This window comes from Lepus europaeus, chromosome 22, assembly GCF_033115175.1.
Source record: "Lepus europaeus isolate LE1 chromosome 22, mLepTim1.pri, whole genome shotgun sequence".
Taxonomy (NCBI): Eukaryota; Metazoa; Chordata; class Mammalia; order Lagomorpha; family Leporidae; genus Lepus; species Lepus europaeus.
In genome coordinates this window covers 30791506-30809668 of record NC_084848.1, presented here as the reverse complement: position 1 = coordinate 30809668, position 18163 = coordinate 30791506, and the positions used below count along the sequence as shown (strand labels likewise).

The 18163-nt window shown below is 41.3% G+C and overlaps 1 protein-coding gene across 1 annotated transcript; it reads right to left on the bottom strand.

The window, feature by feature from the left end:
• Window positions 1–15370: 15370 nt before the first annotated feature.
• LOC133751432 (disintegrin and metalloproteinase domain-containing protein 20-like) lies at window positions 15371–17602 on the bottom strand. Its single transcript, XM_062181480.1, has one exon. It carries the CDS (start codon window positions 17585–17587, stop codon window positions 15371–15373), a length of 2217 nt encoding a protein of 738 aa, XP_062037464.1. The 5' UTR covers window positions 17588–17602.
• Between the last annotated feature and the right edge of the window lie 561 nt (window positions 17603–18163).

The following is an 18163-nucleotide window of genomic DNA, read 5'->3' as shown; positions in this document are numbered from 1 at the left end:
GGAGGCTAGAGGGAACGAGGCTTGAAACTCCGTGGGGAAAAATTCACCAGGCTAACTAGAAGAGAGAGAGGAAAAAAAATTTAAAAAGTGACCGATACGGACACAAGTTTCTCTCTCTCCGCTCACCTCTCAAAGGCGAGCAAGACAGAGCAGGCACCATTTTGGACATACATCATAAGCAGGGCGACCTCAGGTCTGCACCAGCCCTGAGCCTAGCAGAAAAAACTGACTCTGGGGGGAGATTAGCATCTAACTTGGCAACCCAGTGGGAGACTTCAGGAGAATTGGAGCCCACACTGAGGGCAGCAGAGATTCCCTGTGTGGTCCTTGGGAAAGAGCTTCCGATCTCTGGCTCCTGTGGGTAGATCATTTGCCTGCTAACTACCTCCAATTACATTCAGCTGTGTGGAATTACTTCCCTTTTGAATCAAAAAAAGAAAGAGATTTACCACACCTAACCTGGGAGTGTCATCTTTGACACACCCTCAACCCTGAGGAACCAAACACAGCTCTCAGTCCACACTCATCTCAAGCCTCTAAGGCTCCACTGAAAGCAGACAGTCCACTTAATATAGAGCCATAGTGTAACAAGAAAAAACACCACAGGGAAGAAACCAAATATCTCCAACATGCCAAACAACAAACGCAAAAACCAAGCTAACAAGAACAAGGAAGACACTATGACGCCCCCAAATGAAAAAGACACCCCAATTCAAGATTATGAAGATGATGAGATCGAAGAAATGCAAGAAGCAGATCTCAAAAAATTGATAAGAACATTAAGAAGTTCTCAAAAACAAATTCTTGAACTACAGAAATCCTTAATGGACAAGATAGAAAATCTCTCTTGTGAAAATGAAATATTAAGGAGGAATCAAAATGAAATGAAACAACCAGTAGAACAAGAAACTGTGATAGTGACGAGAAATCATAATGAAATGAAGAATTCAATAGATCAAATGACAAACACATTAGAGAGCCTTAAAAACAGAATGGGCGAAGCAGAAGAGAGAATATCAGACTTAGAAGACAGAGAACAGGAAAGCATACAGTCAAACCAAAGAAAAGAAGAGGAAATTAGAAATCTAAAAAATATTGTCGGGAATCTACAGGATACTATTAAAAAACCCAACATTCGGGTTCTAGGAGTTCCTGAAGGCATGGAGAGGGAGAAAGGATTAGAAGGCATTTTCAGTGAGATACTAGCAGAAAATTTCCCAGGTTTGGAGAAGGACAGAGGCATCTTAGTACAGGAAGCTTATAGAACCCCTAATAAACATGACCAAAAGAGATCCTCACCACGACACGTTGTAATCAAACTCACCACAGTGAAACATAAAGAAAAGATCCTAAAATGTGCAAGAGAGAAACGTCAGATTACTCTTAGAGGATCTCCAATTAGACTCACAGCAGACTTCTCATCAGAAACCCTACAAGCTAGAAGGGAATGGCGAGACATAGCCCAGGTACTAAGAGAGAAAAACTGCCAGCCCAGAATACTATATCCTGCAAAGCTCTCATTTGTGAATGAAGGTGAAATTAAGACTTTTCATAGCAAACAGAAACTGAAAGAATTTGTTGCCACTCATCCTGCCCTGCAAAAGATACTTAAAGATGTGTTACACACAGAAACACAGAAACATGGTCACCAATATGAAAGAAGGTAAAGGAAGGAAACCTCACAGCAAAAGATCACAGGAAGCTCAATTTCTCTTTGACATAGAATTAAACTCTGATGCTCTGTTAAATCAATGTGTTAAAGTAATCTATTATGTTCTCTTGATGTCTGTTAAATTCTAATTGTTCAAAAACAGCTGAATTTTTATTAAGAGTTATGGGTTATTTAAATATGTGCTTATTTTCAAAGATTTGAATAATCACCTTGTAACAATGATCAAATTTGGTCTATGTTATGTCATGATTTTAAGGAATCTTATTTCAACCAGATATTTTGGATTTTGAGCCTTCTTGGCATTCTTGACAGGCATTCAGAAAATCAAAGTTTCAAACAATCTGGTCTCTAAAATTTCCAGTAAATCCTGGACTTTGGTTTTCCAGTTTGGGCCCAACTGAAAACATCGAAGGACCTATGTCTCTCATCTTATAGAGACACCAACTAATCAGGATATTTGGATTATATTAGAAGGACTGTCAAGATGTGATGTGGTACCAGACTTTAAATTTCTATAATGGAAAATGCTATTAATACAAATGTTTGAGAATTAAAAAGTCTAATGATCTTGTGTTACTAGACATGATAGTTATCTTAATGAGAAAGCCCCAGAGGCCTAAAGGGTTAAATACTTGTAAAATCCTACAGGTGCTTTCAAAAATACTGTGAAGTAAGCAAGTGCCTCTTGTTGGTTGATGAGTTTATAATTTTAAACATGGCGACTTAAAGTCTTTTGTCATCCATAGTTATATATGATGTGCTGCTCATAAAACTAAAGCATTGTTGGTTCTGTGTTTAGCTGTCCTCCTATAGGTTCCTGTGGACTTTTTCCAGCCACTTTTATTGTATTCAGTACTTTGCAATGGCTCTGTAAACAGATGAAGCCAATAATGTATTAACAGTACCAACTGAGAGAAAGTATGGTTAACTGAGGTTACTAAAAACAAAAAGCAATTCCAATCAATCGGCAATCTACAAAAAGAGTTAAAGATTTTAAAAGCTATTATTAAAATTGCTATATTGGTCTATTATGCTATGTTATATGTGTGTACATATTGTATGTCCACATGGGGAAATTTTATTAAGAGTTTTATTTTAAATGGCTTATAGATAAGATTGTCCATAAATTTAAGCTGCTAAAATCAATCAAAGATACATTTTAATTTGTGTGACCTGAATCTGTGTATCATATGTTTTAAACGTGTTGGTAGAAAGAAACTAAAAACATTTTAGATGGTTGTGCTTAAGTTTACTGGCTAAACAAACTACACCATGTTAGATATTTAAGAGGTGTTTTCAAATACATGATTCTTAAAATTTATAGAAGGCATTGGACCTTCTGGTAAATGTTTTCTTAAGTTGTTATCTAATGGTTGAAACGGTTTGCTAAGTATTCATGTAATATTGCTATTGTCAGCAAGCGATCTAGGACTTGCTCCCATATTTCTCTATTCTAAGCCCAACTTGTTCTTTCATTTCTCTATTCTCTTCAAGGTAGGAAACTAATTCTATTATGAAGGAATCTGTAGGATGCACAATTTAATCTTTAGACCTTATAAAAGAGATGGCTAACATTTTTCTGTAATAGCATAGCCAAAATAAGAACTTAAATAATAATCTCATAGCTAGATTCACTTCGCCATCAGCGAAGTATACAGTAAGTAGAAAAAACCTCCCTTTCAGACCAAAGGGAAAGAAAGTTTTAAAGTGAGAATATAATTTTCCTCATGGGCATTGTCTACCTTAGAAAAACTACTACAGAACATGCCTGTGACTATAGACTTGTAGTTCAGGCCACCAAAGATTAGAGATGGGACTTGGGCACTCCCTTGACTTGCATCCTCTGGTCTGCTTTAACACAAACCAGGAGGAAAAGAAAGCTCGGCATCAGAAGCAATGGGTGGCAGGCCTATTAATGGCTGATCTGTACAGTGATCTGCCCTCAAGGACACCCAACCGGCCAGTCCACTGCAGTGGCTTTCAATGTGGTAAGCCTGGGCTTCAGCAGAAGTCAGCTTGTGAAGAGCCCTGGCAGCTCTGCCAAGAGTTGGATCACTGGAAATGGACCTGCCCTGGAGTCGAAGGATGCCCAGGTCAGAGCCACAGATCTTATTGGCTCTAAGCTGAAAAGCCCTTCACTCAGCCCAACTTCCAAAGTGACCACTGCAGCTGAGGGGATGGTCAAGTAGGGTCAGCAACATTGCAGGCAGAACTGTAAATTTCTTGTTAGAGATGCCCCCTGCCTTTACCTGGCCAGCTCTCCTTCCAGGCCAGCCAAGTAATGAAAGTCAACAGAGTGCCTTCCCCTAGGAGGTTCACACCTCCCTTAGGATGTACCCCATGTGAAGAGATAGATAGGTCTGGGCCTCTGAATTTACAAGGCCTAAAGCCCACCAGATTATTATCAAGCCCCTTCTATCAGGTTCTATTTGCCTCTCAATCAGAAAAATTACTTGTAGCTTAGCACCTTTCTTAGCTCTAATAATGACTCTGTCCTTTGTTCTAGGCCCTGTCTAGTGCACTTGGGCCTCATTCCTTTGTAATCATAACCTCTACTCTACCACCAATGGCTCTACTCCCTACATGTGTGTACTGATGGTCCTCTTCCCCACTTAATGCTGTATAATTATTCAAACCTGGTAAATGCCACTCTTAGGATCATTGGTTACTATCCTCACTCTGTCTTTTATGACCTTGTCTAAATATGATCAGAGTCGGTAAACTTGGAAGGCTTCCATAGCCTTGGCAACTCATGACGACAGCCTAGGGTGGTTACTGGCACCATAAACTAGAGTGTCAATTTGTTGGGTCAACAACAGGAGCCACTGTGCACTTGCTCCTCATGTGGGATCTCTGTCCTTAATGTGCTGTACATTGTGATTTAATGCTATAACTAGTACTCAAACAGTATGTTTCACTTTGTGTTTCTATATGGGGGCAAACTGTTGAAATCTTTATACTAAATTGATCTTCTGTATATAAAGAGAATTGAAAATGAATCTTGATGCAAATGGAAGGGGAGAGGGAGCGGGAGAGGGGAGGGTCATGGGTGGGAGGGAAGTTATGGGAGGGGGAAGCCATTGTAATCCATAAGCTGTACACTGGAAATTTATATTCATTAAATAAATGTTAAAAAAAAAAAAGAAAGACAGTGAAAACCTAATGGCAAGCAACAGGCATGAATGCCAACAGTCTCTTTGCATGCAAAGTAGCAGTTTCCTACCTGTTGAGGAGAGAGAAATCCAATTGGCTACATCTAAAAATTTTTTCAAATTTAAAAAGCAAAATGTGAGGCCCGCGCCATGGCACATGAGGTTAATCCTCCGCCTGCGGCACCAGCATCCCATATGGGCGCAGGGTTCTAGTCCTGGCTGCCCCTCTTCCAGTCCAGCTCTCTGCTGTGGCCCGGGAGGGCACTGGAGGATGGCCCAGGTCCTTGGGCCCCTGCACCCACATGGGAGACCAGAAAGAAACTCCTGGTTCCGGGCTTCGGATCAGCGTAGCTCCAGCCATTGAGGCCATTTGGAGAGTGAATCAATGGAAGGAAGACTTTTGTCTCTGTCTCTCTCTCTCACTGTCTATAAACTCTACCTGTCAAATTTTTAAAAAAAATTTTAAAAGCAAAAAGTGGAGAAGATCCAAGTAGCTAACACAGAGGCCCTGCACTCACCTCAGCCACAGAAAAGAAGCAAATCAATAAAGGGAGGACTGCCATTCTACACAGCAGACTCGTAGAATGGCAGATGTCCTAAGCAACACTCTGGCCTCAGAATCAGCCCTCAAGGCATTCGGATCTGGCTGAAGAGCCCATGAGAGTATAGTAGGCATGGAAAGCCAAGATATCATGGGGAAAAAAAAGACCTAAATGAAAGATCTCTGTGAGTGAGATCCCAGTGGAAAGAATGGGGCCATCAAAGAAGGAGGTACCTTTCTCCGAAGGGAGGAGAGAACTTCCACTTTGACTATGACCCTATCGGAATAAGACCAAAGTCAGCGAACTCTAAAGGCTTCCATAGCCCTGGCAACTCATGACTAGAGCCTAGGGAGATTACTGACGCCATGAACAGGAGTGTCAAATTGTTAAGTCAGCAACAGGAGTCACTGTGTACTTACATCCCATGTGGGATCTGTCCTTAATGTGTTGTCTAATGTGAAGTGATGCTATAACTAGTACTGAAACAGTATTTTTATACTTTGTGTTTCTGTGTGGGTACAAACTGATGAGGTCTTCACTAATTATATACTGAATTGATCTTCTGTATATAAAGAGAATTGGCAATGAAAAAAAACAACTTGGTGTTAAATTGGAAATGGCATAGAAAATTAATTAATTTTTTTAAAAAAAACTATTATGTAGGATCTCTGTCTTTAATGTGCTGTACATTGTTATTTAATGCTATAATTAGTACTCCAATGGTAGTTTTTTCACTTTGTGTTGCTATATGGGCAAACTGTTGAAATCTTTACCTAATATGTACTAAACTGATCTTCTGTATATAAAGAGAATTGAAAATGAATCTTGATGTGAATGGAAGGGGAAAGGGAGCGGGAGGGGGGAGGGTTGCGGGTAGGAGGGAAGTTATGGGAGGGGGGAAGCCATTGTAACCCATAAGCTGTACTTTGGAAATTTATATTCATTAAATAAAAGTTTAAAAAAAATAAAAAAATAAAAATAAATAAATAAAAAAAAATAAAGGGAGGACTGAATTTTCAGACTGACGAAAAAAATTTAGTAAACAAATGACAGGAAACCTAAACAGCACAGAAACTAAGAGAGGGAAACAGAGCACACCAGAGCTCCTACTTGGCTCCTTGGCCAGTGTAAATCCTCTCTTCAGGAAAGAGTAAGCGAAAATCTCTGCAAGCTCCACCATCACCACAGGTGCGGTGCCCTAACTACATCAGAACTTCAAAGCCTGGGAACCTGACATTAATCCTGGCTAGCAAATTTACTGGGGTCTGACTGACAGATTTACTTTATATAAAGAAGTCTCATTGCTGCCCACCCAAAGCCCTAGGCTCAAGCTGCTGCAGAACAGTACCTACTAAGCTCCATGTGGTCCTAGAAGACACCAGGCTGCCCCATCTCTGTAAGAAATCCTGCAGCAACAGCCAGGGCACTTCATAGGGCAGACATCAGCTGCAGGATTCATAGGCACAAGCGCCAGAGCCAAGATTACTCTTTGCACATCCTGTGGAAATTCACTCATTGTCTTGATCCAAAACTCTTGGATTTTTGGTCTAGACAGAGACAATGCCCAAGCCCAGAGGTCCAGACCCGAAGAATTCCCCTTTTGCATTGCGTATCAAAGGGTGCTTGGTTGCCAGAGAACAAGCCAAATCAACACCCTTTCATGCCCTGTGGAAACTGGTGCATTCTGTTCTCTATCCTGTAGTTTTGAGCCATGGCTAACTTGAACTCACTGGTGGGACCAAGAGGTTCTGCCTTCCTCTGTTTCAAACTGGGGTCCGTGAGCGCATAATACATAACATGACCCACAGTTATCTCATGAGATTAAGGAAAGTATCCCTCTATGCTTGCAGAACCAATACTGTAACTACTAGTGTTATATTTGTTAGCATGACCTCCATTTGAAATTTGAGACTTGGGGAAGGACCCTAATGCATCCTGTAGCTCTGATCCCAAGACTGATGGTTCTGTAAGTACCAAGGACACCTGTGCTCACCCCATGGGACCTGGGAAGGACCTGTCTGCATACCACTAATGCAGGCTTGAACCAACTAGTGCAAAATCAGCAAAAATGATCAGCAGAAGAAAGATTTCTGTGGGCTAGCGTTGTGACATGGAAGGTAAAGCTGCTGCCTACAATGCCAGTATCCCATATGGCACTGGTTCATGTCCCAGCTGCTCCACTTCCAACCCAGTTCCATACTAATGTGCCTGGAAAAAGCAATGCAAGATGGCCCAAGTGTTTGGGCTCCTGCCTGCCATGTGGGAGAACTGGAAGAAGCTCCAAGCTCCTGGATTCAGCCTGGTACTGTCCCAGCTGTGGCAGCTATCTAGTGAGTGAACCAGAGGATGAAATCAACCAAATCAAATAAATGGAGTATCTTTTTGAGATCTCTATATATGTAATTAAAAATAGAAAAAAATCCAGCTGGGCTGATTAGGACTCTTTTTAAATTGATTTGTGTATACCATTTTTACAAGTATGCATCAGCCTTGACACAGTCATTGGTTAATATTTTCCCACGTTACATACAGATCCTTTTTTGTAATGGGCTTGTTCTTTGAGATCTCTGTGAAAAAAAAATCAACCAAATCAACCAATTTCTCAATCTCTCTCTCTCTCTCCCTCTCTCTCCCTCTCTCTCTCCATCTCCCTCTCCCTCTCCCTCTCCCTCTCCCTCTCCATCTCCATCTCTGTAACTCTGATTTTCAAATGAGTAAATATTTCCTTTAAAAAGAAATAATTTCTGATCTTTAGGACAAGATTTTTGAAAAAAAAAAAACCCAGTCGGATAAAAATAAAGGAAAAAGAATAAATAAAGCCTACTATATATAATATTAAATGTATATTTATTTGTATTATAGGAATACCATGGAAAATAGAAAATAAAAGGCACTGAGAGATAATGTAATGGTTGACAATTTGCCAACTGTTAGAAGAGATACAGACAAAGAGATACAGGGAGCTCAAAGGGCCAAACCAGACTAAAACAAAACAGGGATTCTCCAAGACATACTCAAATTGACAAAGTGAGGACAGGAGATAATCCTAAAGACAATGAAGGAAAAATACCAAACACCAATACAAAAATACATATAGAGGAAAATCTATTAGACTAACAGAAGACTTCTCAACAGAAACCCTACAATCCAGAAGAAAATGGAATGATATAGTCATGATCTAGAAATTTTTTTTAAATCTTCCAACAAAGTATACTATATCGAGCAAACTACCCTTTGGAGGTGAAGGAGAAATAGACTCTTTTCCAGACAAGCAAAAACTGAGAGACTTCATCACCATTAGATTAGCCCAACAATAAATAATGAGGGGAGTCACAGAATCATAACCACCATCAGGAAAAAATGTATAACCAGAAAAAAATTAACTATCAGTCACATACACAAAGAGAGAAACAGAAGAGAATCCAACCAATCATGACATTAAGCTACAAAAACATATGGAGAAATAACAAGACAGGCACAAAGCAACAGAGATATATAAAACAATTAGTGGCCAGCGCCGCGGCTCACTTGGCTAGTCCTCCACCTGTGGCGCCAACACCCCAGGTTCTAGATCCAGTTGGGGCACCGGGTACTAGTCCCAGTTGCTCCTCTTCCAGTCCAGCTCTCTGCTGTGGCCCGGGAGTGCAGTGGAGGATAGCCCAGGTCCTTGGGACCTGCACCTGCATGGGAGACCAGGAGGAAGCACCTGTCTCCTAGCTTTGGACTGGCGCAGCGCCGGCTGCAGTACGCTGGCCGTAGCGGCCATTTGGGGGGTGAACCAATGGAAGAAAGACCTTTCTCTGTCTCTCTCACTAACTCTGCTTGTCAAAAAAAATCAGTAATTAATCACCAAGTTGGCAGTAGTTATTTATTCCAATATTCACTTTAACTTTAAAGGAATTACAGTATCCTGTGTAATTTGATCAGAATAAAAAAAAAAACTAGACCCAACCACATACTTGCCTACAAAACTATCACTTCATAGATAAAGATATATATAGACTGGAAGTAAAGGGTTAGAAAAAGAAAAACCGTGGAAAACAAAAGTGAACAAGAGTAGCTTGCTCATTTCAGATAAAAACTGACTTTAAATGAAAAATTGTAAAAATACACAAAGAAGCACACTATACATTGATAAGAACATCATTTTATCAAGATTTTGAAATTATAAATACAGGAGAAAGCACCAGCTGTGGAGAGCAAGGTGAGATCAGACTTCAGTGGACTGTGCCACTGGTGACATAGCTGGAAGAAGAGCCCAGTGGACTACACTGTTTTTGAGTCCAGCCCAGAGCCCTGAGGGGAGCAGGGTGCCCACTCACCCAGAGAAAAAGAAAGGTGGTACATATCCCTCTCCCCATCCCCCCACAACAGCACCCTGCAATTGGCTGAGAGAGGGTGAGCACCATTTTGGATTTAATTAGGTAGAAGCTCTTGTGCATACACCTAGCAACCGGCAGGAACAGTAGCCATCTTGTCAGCAGAGCAAACACATCTGGTCCAGTGCACACACCCAGCAACAGCTAGGAAGTGGGAGCCATTCTGACATTAGCACTGGCTGCAGAGACCCCTATGTGTACCTAGAATGACTGTGACATGAGTAGGGAGGTGGCTGGCTGCTATTGCACACAGTGTGATCCAAGGATTTTAGTAGAAGGAAAAATCCACGTTCCCTCCTGACTTTGAGTCTTGCTGGGAGGATTTAAGGAAAAGGAAGGGCAGGGCACCCACATATGACTGTGAAGTATCCCAAGCCTCTCAACATATCACAGGCTCTGGAGCCTCTGGGACCCAAACCTCCTAAGCAGAGCACCTACAGGCAAGCAGGCTCTGGGAACGTCTCATCCTCTCTGTGGATGGGACAGGATAGTGGGGCAGGGTGGCTCCTGTATACCCCGTGACTGTGGGAGTCCTGAATGCTAAGACAATGGGACAGTGAGGACTCTGTGACTGCATGAGTAGACGCAGGGTAGAGCTGAGTCTCTGGGCAATCACTATGTATGGCTATACACTCAGAGCTCCCTGATTGCCTGTGGTGGGTCATTGCAGCAGGATCTGTGCTCACACTGAGGACTGCACAGATCCTTTGTGCAGTTCATGCAGTATACAGATGAGTATTGCACCCACTGAGAGCTAATACCAGGCATTGATCACCTTGGAAGAGAGGAGGGAAGGGTGTGATGACACCAAGAGAGGTGACCATACCTCCCCTTATGTGAATAAGAGGAGATCTACCACACTGAACTTGGGTATGGCCCTGGATACTACCCCATCCTGCAGCATTGACCTAAGCTCCCTGGCCACATGAGGAAGACACTTCTGGGTATTTGCTGAAAGAGCAGACATTCCACTAAGCCACAGAGTTATAACTCAAAGATAAAAGCCATCAGAGGAAAAAAAGCAACAAGTATTTCCACAAATGCCAAAAACTAAATGCAGAAATTCAAGAAACAAGAATAAGGAAGAAAACATGATACCCCTCCAAAAGGAACACAACACTCAATATTAGAATATGAAGATGAAGAGATTGATGAAATGCCTGAAATGGAATTCTAAAGATTAATCAAATTACTTAGAAACAATCAGAAGCAAATCCATAAATAAAGAAATCCATACATGACATGAATGAAAAATTTTCCCATGAAATTGATATTTTAAAGAGAAATAAAAATAAAATAGTAGAAATGAAGAATTCTAGGGCCAGAACTGTGGCACAGTGGACTAAAGCAGCAACCTGCAACGCCAGTAACCCATATGGGCACTGATTCGACTCTCGGCTGCTCTACTTCTGAAACAACTCCCTGGTAATGAACCTGGAAAAGCAGTGGAGGATGAGCCAAGTCCTTAGGCCTCTGTATCATGTGGGATACTCAGAAGAAGCTCCTGGGTCCTGGCTTTGGATCGACTCAGCTCCATTTGGGGAGTGAATCAGCAGATGGAAGGCCCCCCCCTTTCAAATTAATAAAATAAACATTTTTTAAAAAAGAATTCTATAAGTCAAATTAAAAAATGGTAGAGAGCCTTAACAATGGACTAGGTAAGGCAGAAGAAACAATATCTAAGCTAGAAGACAAATTTCTGGAAATATTTCAGTCAGACCAAAAAAATCAGATGTTAGAAAAATTAAAAACAGCATTGGAAATTTATGGGAAACTATAAAACAACCCAACACAGGCTTGTAGGAGTTCCTGAAGGCGTGGAAAGAGAATATGGATTAGAAGGCCTTTCTAGTGAAATATTTACAGAAAATAGAGACATCCAAGTCAAGAAACACATAGAACTCCTAATAGACATAACCAGAAAAGATCTTCACCATGATACATTGTACTCAAACTTTCCATAGTAAAACATAAAGAAAAGGTTCTAAAATGCACATGAGAGAAACGCCATAAAATGTTCAGAGGATCTGCAAATAGACTCACAGCTGACATCTCATCAGAAACCCTACAGGCTAGGAAACAATGGAAAGACATCATTCAACTATTGAGAGAAAAAACTGTCAAACCAGAACACTGTACCCTGCAAAGCTCTCATTTACAAATGAAGGTTAAATAAAGACCTTTCATAATAAACAGAAATTAAGAGAACTTGTCAACATTCCTCTAGCCTTACATAAGATGTTTAAGAATGTGCTACACATTCTTAAATGTGCTACACACAGAAACACAGACAGACGGACATCATTATGGAGGAAGAATGTGAAGGCAGAAAATACAAAGGAAATCTAAAGTAAACATTAGGAATATTTATGGGAAAAAATGGCAGGGCCAAGTCATTACTTATTAACAGTTACCTTGAATGTAAGTAATCTAAATTCTCCAGGAAAAGCTACCGACTGACTGAATGAATAAAAAATAAGACCCATCTATTTTCTGCCTACAAAAAAAATACCTCACCTACAAAGATGCACACAGATTGAAAGTGAAAGGATGGAAAAAGATATTCCATGATAACAGAAATCAGAAATGACCAGGTGTACTGAACTTAATATCAGACAAAGCAGACTTTAACAAAAACACTGTTAAAAGAGACAAAGAAGGGCACAATCTAATGACTAAGGGATCAATTCAACAGGAAGATGTGACTATAATAAATGTATATGTACCCAATGCCTGGGTGCCTGGCTATTTAAAACTAATACTAATGGATCTAAAGGGAGACATAGACTCCAACACAATAGTAATCGGAGACTTCAACACCCCACTTTCATCAATGGACAGATCAACTAGACAGAAAATCAACAAAGAAACAACAGAGCTAATTGACACTATGGACCAAATGAACCTAATTAATACCTACAGAACCTTTGAACATATACTTGCAGAAGCATGGAACTTTCTCTAGGATAGATCATATTCTAGGACATAAATCAAGTATCAGCAAATTCCAAAAAAATCAAAATCATTCCATGCATCTTTTCTGATCACACTAGAATGAAGCTGGGTGTAGACAAAGAAATTGAACAGGTATTTTTCAAAAGAGGAAATTAAAATGGCCAACAGTCACATGAAAAAAATGCTCAGGATCACTAGGCATCAGGGAAATGCAAATCAAAACCACAATGAGATCACTTCACCCTACTTAGAATGGATCTCATACAGAAATCAACAAAAACAAATGCTGGCGCAGATGTGAGAGAAAAGGTACCTGAGTCCACTGTTGGTAGGAATGTAATGTGGTACAGCCACTGTGAAACACAATATGGAGATACCTCAGAAATCTGAATATAGACCTACCATATGACCCTGCCATTCCACTCCTTGGAATCTGTCAGCATATGAGTTATCTGTACCCCATGTTTATTGCAGCTCAATTCACAACAGCTAACATATAGAATCAACCCAGATGCCCATCAACAGAAGACCTAGTATCGGAAATTATATTATGTATACACTATGGAATACTACACAGCAGTGAAAAAAAAGCAAAATGAAATCTTGTTGTTTGCAATAAGATGGATGCAACTGGAAATCATTATACTTAGTGGAATAAGCCAGTCCCAAAAAAAAACAAAGACCATATGTTTCCCCTGATCTTTAATAACCAACAGAGTACCTACCTAAAAGGTAATCTATAGGAATGAAATTGACACTTAGAGATGTGAGGATTTTTAACCCCTTGTCTCAACTGTTGAGGAATGGTGTGTTTTTTTCTCTTGCATATAATTTGTTGAACTCTTTACTTAGTGTATGGTTAATCTTATGAGTACAAAGTTAGAATCATAATGCTTTATAAAATGGCACTATCACCTGGGAATTTTAAGCCCAGTGTGTCTTCATAACAGCAACAAAAATAGGGATCAACCCTTGATAGGGGTAACTGAGCCTAATCATCAAGGGCTGTTGTTATAAGACAGGAATACCAAGGTGAATGTGCAAAACCCAGGTGATCTCCTCAGGAACCTCTTGGTTCACAAACCCAGTGGTAGCTATAAATGCATAGGATCAGCAATCCCAACCTGGGACTACATGCTCAGGTTGGTGATAAGGACCTGCATCATGACACACGGAAATCAACAAAAGCTATCAGAATACTTGCCATCACGGTGAGGGAAATGGGAACACTGGATTAGGGAAACAGTAAGCATACTTTCATCCCCACTAGCAAACAGAATGTAGACTGTGGTTCTTCCTACTAACTTCCCACTTTTAATGTGCCCCACAGGCAGAGGCATCCACAAGAATCCTGGAGGAGTTGTTGCCAGGACATATTTGCAAAAGCAGATCAGAGCTGTGCTAATACTGCACTGTGGAGTATCCAAAAAAGCCACCTAGATATGCCTTCCAGCAAAGTCTTGATGAGCACTGGCAAGACTTAAGATCTCCATTAGGGAACCCAGATATGAGCTCTTTGGTTTGACCTCAGTTTAGAGAGATGCCCCACCAAGCTCATACCCTTCCCAGGGCAGCCATATTCATGACTGAGCAAGGACTGAGTGAGAAGATCAGATCATTTTGACACAACTCTGAAAACTCTATCAAACAACATTTTGCTGCCTGACTAGCCAATGTGAAAATGTAATTCAATTTCCCATTCATAATACTGAGTTCATAACCATCATTTACACAGCTGTTGGTGTCTAACAGGATCTTTCACTCTAAACCCCAATTCAGTGTGTGCTTCTGGATACCAAACTTACTACAACAAAGAGAGTGATTACAGAAGGCCCCTAAAACCCTCTAGGGTCAGCAAAACAGAGGGAAGAGATTGTGTTCACCAGAGCAGAGGTGTTTACAGGAAGTCCCCTGTGAAACAGGGACTGAGACCTCTAAGGAGGACATGATACTGGTTCTGGAGCTTCAGGGACTCACAGGAGGAACACCCAGCCAATCCAATCTGCAATGCAGACACTGAGAGAGTTGGTGACTAACAGCTGCTGTCACTTCTAAGGAAGAACAGGTGGGGCTTCCTAGAGTAACAACAAAACTGGAATCCAAAAACAACCAGGCCCACGATGGTGAATGGCTGCAGCCAAAAATGATGCTGTCAGAAATGCTAAATACAAAGGAAAGAAAACTCCCTTCTCCTGCCATCTGTCACTCCAGGTTACTTCTTATGGGCCCTTGTTTACAGTCAACTGTACCAAACAGAAATGTGCTAGGTGGGCACACATCCCAGAAATTAAGAGTGCAGACATGAGAGAAGGTTTAGAACTGAGAGAGCGAGCAGCTTTAAAGTAGGGCTTTTCTAGGTTTTGCTTGAGAACATAGTGAGACAACTTTGGGAAAATGAATGTTTAATGTTGCTTCAAACATTGAAAAGTATGCAAAAACATGTAGGAATCTGGTGCTGTGATATCTAATACTTGCGGGATTGCCACGAGTTGTTATTGAATTTTTGTCCAAATGGTTAGATGAGTCCAGTTTCCTTACAATCAAAGTAAAAGAGATCCTGTTGAAGGAAGAATGAGCCTTGGGCTTCCACTTCTTCTCCCTTTCCTGCTGTTCTCTTTTCTTTGCTCTCCTTTCTTCGAGTTTTGTTTCACCTGGTCCCATTTTGTGTGCTCAATATTCTTCTGTTTCTGTGGATTCTGCTTCCTCTGTTCTTTCAACTTCTTTACTTCTACCCTTTTCTTTCTTACACAGTACAAAAAGGCAATATAAAATTATGGCAATCAAAGGAATCACAAGTAATGCCGAGGTGTAACCCACATTGCCTACCATGCTCAATCCTTCCCTCCTGTTCGTAGGAGGTGGACCGCTATCCACGCTCCCTCCATGGCCTTTATAGCTGCAGTTGGGAGGTGCCCACCCATGGCGACAGTGGCAGTGCTGTCTGTTATTGCAGACTCCTCTCATGCTGCAATGCAGGGGCTCGCAGTTTTGTGGCGCATGATTCACACTGGCACATTTCCTGCCAATGCAGATCTTTCCTGGAGCGCACACTGTGCCATCTTTCACCTCACCAATGTCAGGTATGGACATCCCTAAGTGATAATCAGTGCCCCAGCAAATGGTATCATTGAAGTGATACTGGTGCACGGTAGAATGTTCCTTCAGATTGGGAACTTTGAGGACGTTTTCACACTGAATTCTCCCACACATGATATCAGGAGCCATACATTTTACATATGTGGTTTCTACAATACCACAGTGGCCAAAACGAGTTCCTTGGGTGTTCACTTCACTGTAGCAAACCTCAGACGCACTCCTTGCCTCTCGGCCAAAAATCTCCTTACACTGAACATCAGGGTTATTACATGTCTTTGCATAGCAGGAGGCACCACCCATACAGGGGGTGCCATCCTGTATATATACATCATCCGGGCACTCGTGTGATGTCCCATTGCACCACTCTGGAAGGTCACATTCACTGACCTGCTGCCTACATAAAGTCCCTGGTGGCAAGAATTTGCAGTCTTTGCAACAACTGCCAGAAGCACAAGCAGCGCCAGGCCTCAGAGCACAGTCCAAAAGACAACAGGGATCACGTTCACACTGATGTACAGATCCACAGTCGCACTCCTCTCCTTCTTCAACCACCCTGTTCCCACAGAACTTCAACCCAGAGACAAACCCTGTATATGGAGGAGAGTGAATACACATTCCAGGATTCCTGGTAGTATCATAATATTGCGCATAACTGCAGTTGCTGAATTTAGTTGTATTCTGTCTGTAGGTATACATTAGGCACCACTCTAGTTCGCATGCGCACCACTGATCATCATGCCTCATACCCAAATTATGACCAAGTTCATGGGCCATAGTAAGTGCACAAAGAAATAAGTCTTGGCTTTCAAAAACACTAACTGCACAGTTAAAAGGAGGATCACATATTCCTTCAATATAGGCCATACCAACTGTTGAGTTATATTTTTCATTTATGAAAAGATGTACAGTGTCATACTGAAGATGGGGATCGAGATGTGAATGCTTCCAAACAGCAAAATCTGACAGCAGTTTTTCTAAAGCCTTACTGGTTGAAATTGGGTTTCCTTTATTCCAGATCTCAATACCAGTCAAAGTTATATCAACCTGTATAGGGTGATAAAATTCATCTACTATATTGATAACATGAAATACTTCATACTGCACCACTGACACATTACTTTGGGAGTAAAGAAATCTAACATGGTCTACAACTACTGCCAGTTCAACAAACCGCCAGTGAGTCCACCAGCCTGCAAAAGAACTTTGTTTCAGAGTAGAATTATATGATGCTTGCAACTCCAGTTGATGTTCTATTGCCTCTTCTGTTAACCCACATCTCAAATATGATGATTCTGTGTTATCATGGACTATCTGATACAAGAGGTGTTCAAATGTTGTAGAGTGCCCAATAGGTTTGATTTCATAAGGGAGGCTGTATATCTGTAGGATTCCTTGAAAACCTCCAGAACAGGTGCTGAGGGCAACCAGAGACTCAGGGACCCCCTCCACATAACCATGATAGTAACAATCATCAGGGACAAAGGGATGATCCTCCTGGAGGCCATGCTGCTCTGTGTAGGTGAACACAGGGAGGTGTGTGGAAACCAACAGCCTCTTGACCCTCATGTGGACAGTGTGCCTCTGGCCCCCAATCCGCAGGCGGTAGGAGAGCCATCCTGGAGCCTTTGCACCTCTATCCCTGCTGGTCACCTTCAAGGGGATCACCACTTCTGGGGAGCTGAAATGCTGGGAAGGCCTGGCCTGGGAGAGGCCATGAATGGACAGAGATACTCCAAGGCAGAGCAGCAGAAGAGTGATCCTGGTGTATATCAGCTTCCCACCCACTGTCATTATGGAACAGTCGTTATGCTACCATTGTCCAGATAAAAGAGTGCAGATTATGAGGAACTTCTGCTCTGGCTCCTCCCTCTGAGCTGTTCAGGGTCCCAGGCTGAACTTTATGAGTCAGTGTCCTGGCAGACGTGGACCAACAGCGTTGCAGTGCTGAAAGTGAAAATAAAAAGAGGAGATGGGAAAGGGTGGAAAAGGTAGGAAATAGAAAGAAGACAGTGAGGCTACAGTGATTCTTGAATTGGGATCACATTTTAAAAATAAAATGCTTTTATTTGTTCTAAAGTATACATATTGGGAGATGGAGTTTCCAAAGGAATAAAGAAGACTGAAAATAAGTGGGTAATTGTTAAATGTAGATGGTGGACATATGAGGACTCACTACATAATGTGTCTGAAATGTGCAAAATAAAAGTACATTTTTCCATTTTAAGAGATATTGACATCCGACCAAAATTTTCTTCCACTCAAAAGCTGTTGGGTTCTTACACCTGCAGCATGTATGTGAACAGCACACTTTTTCACCCATTCTCATCCATGGACATCTTAGGTAAGACTCTATTCAGTTCTATTTAG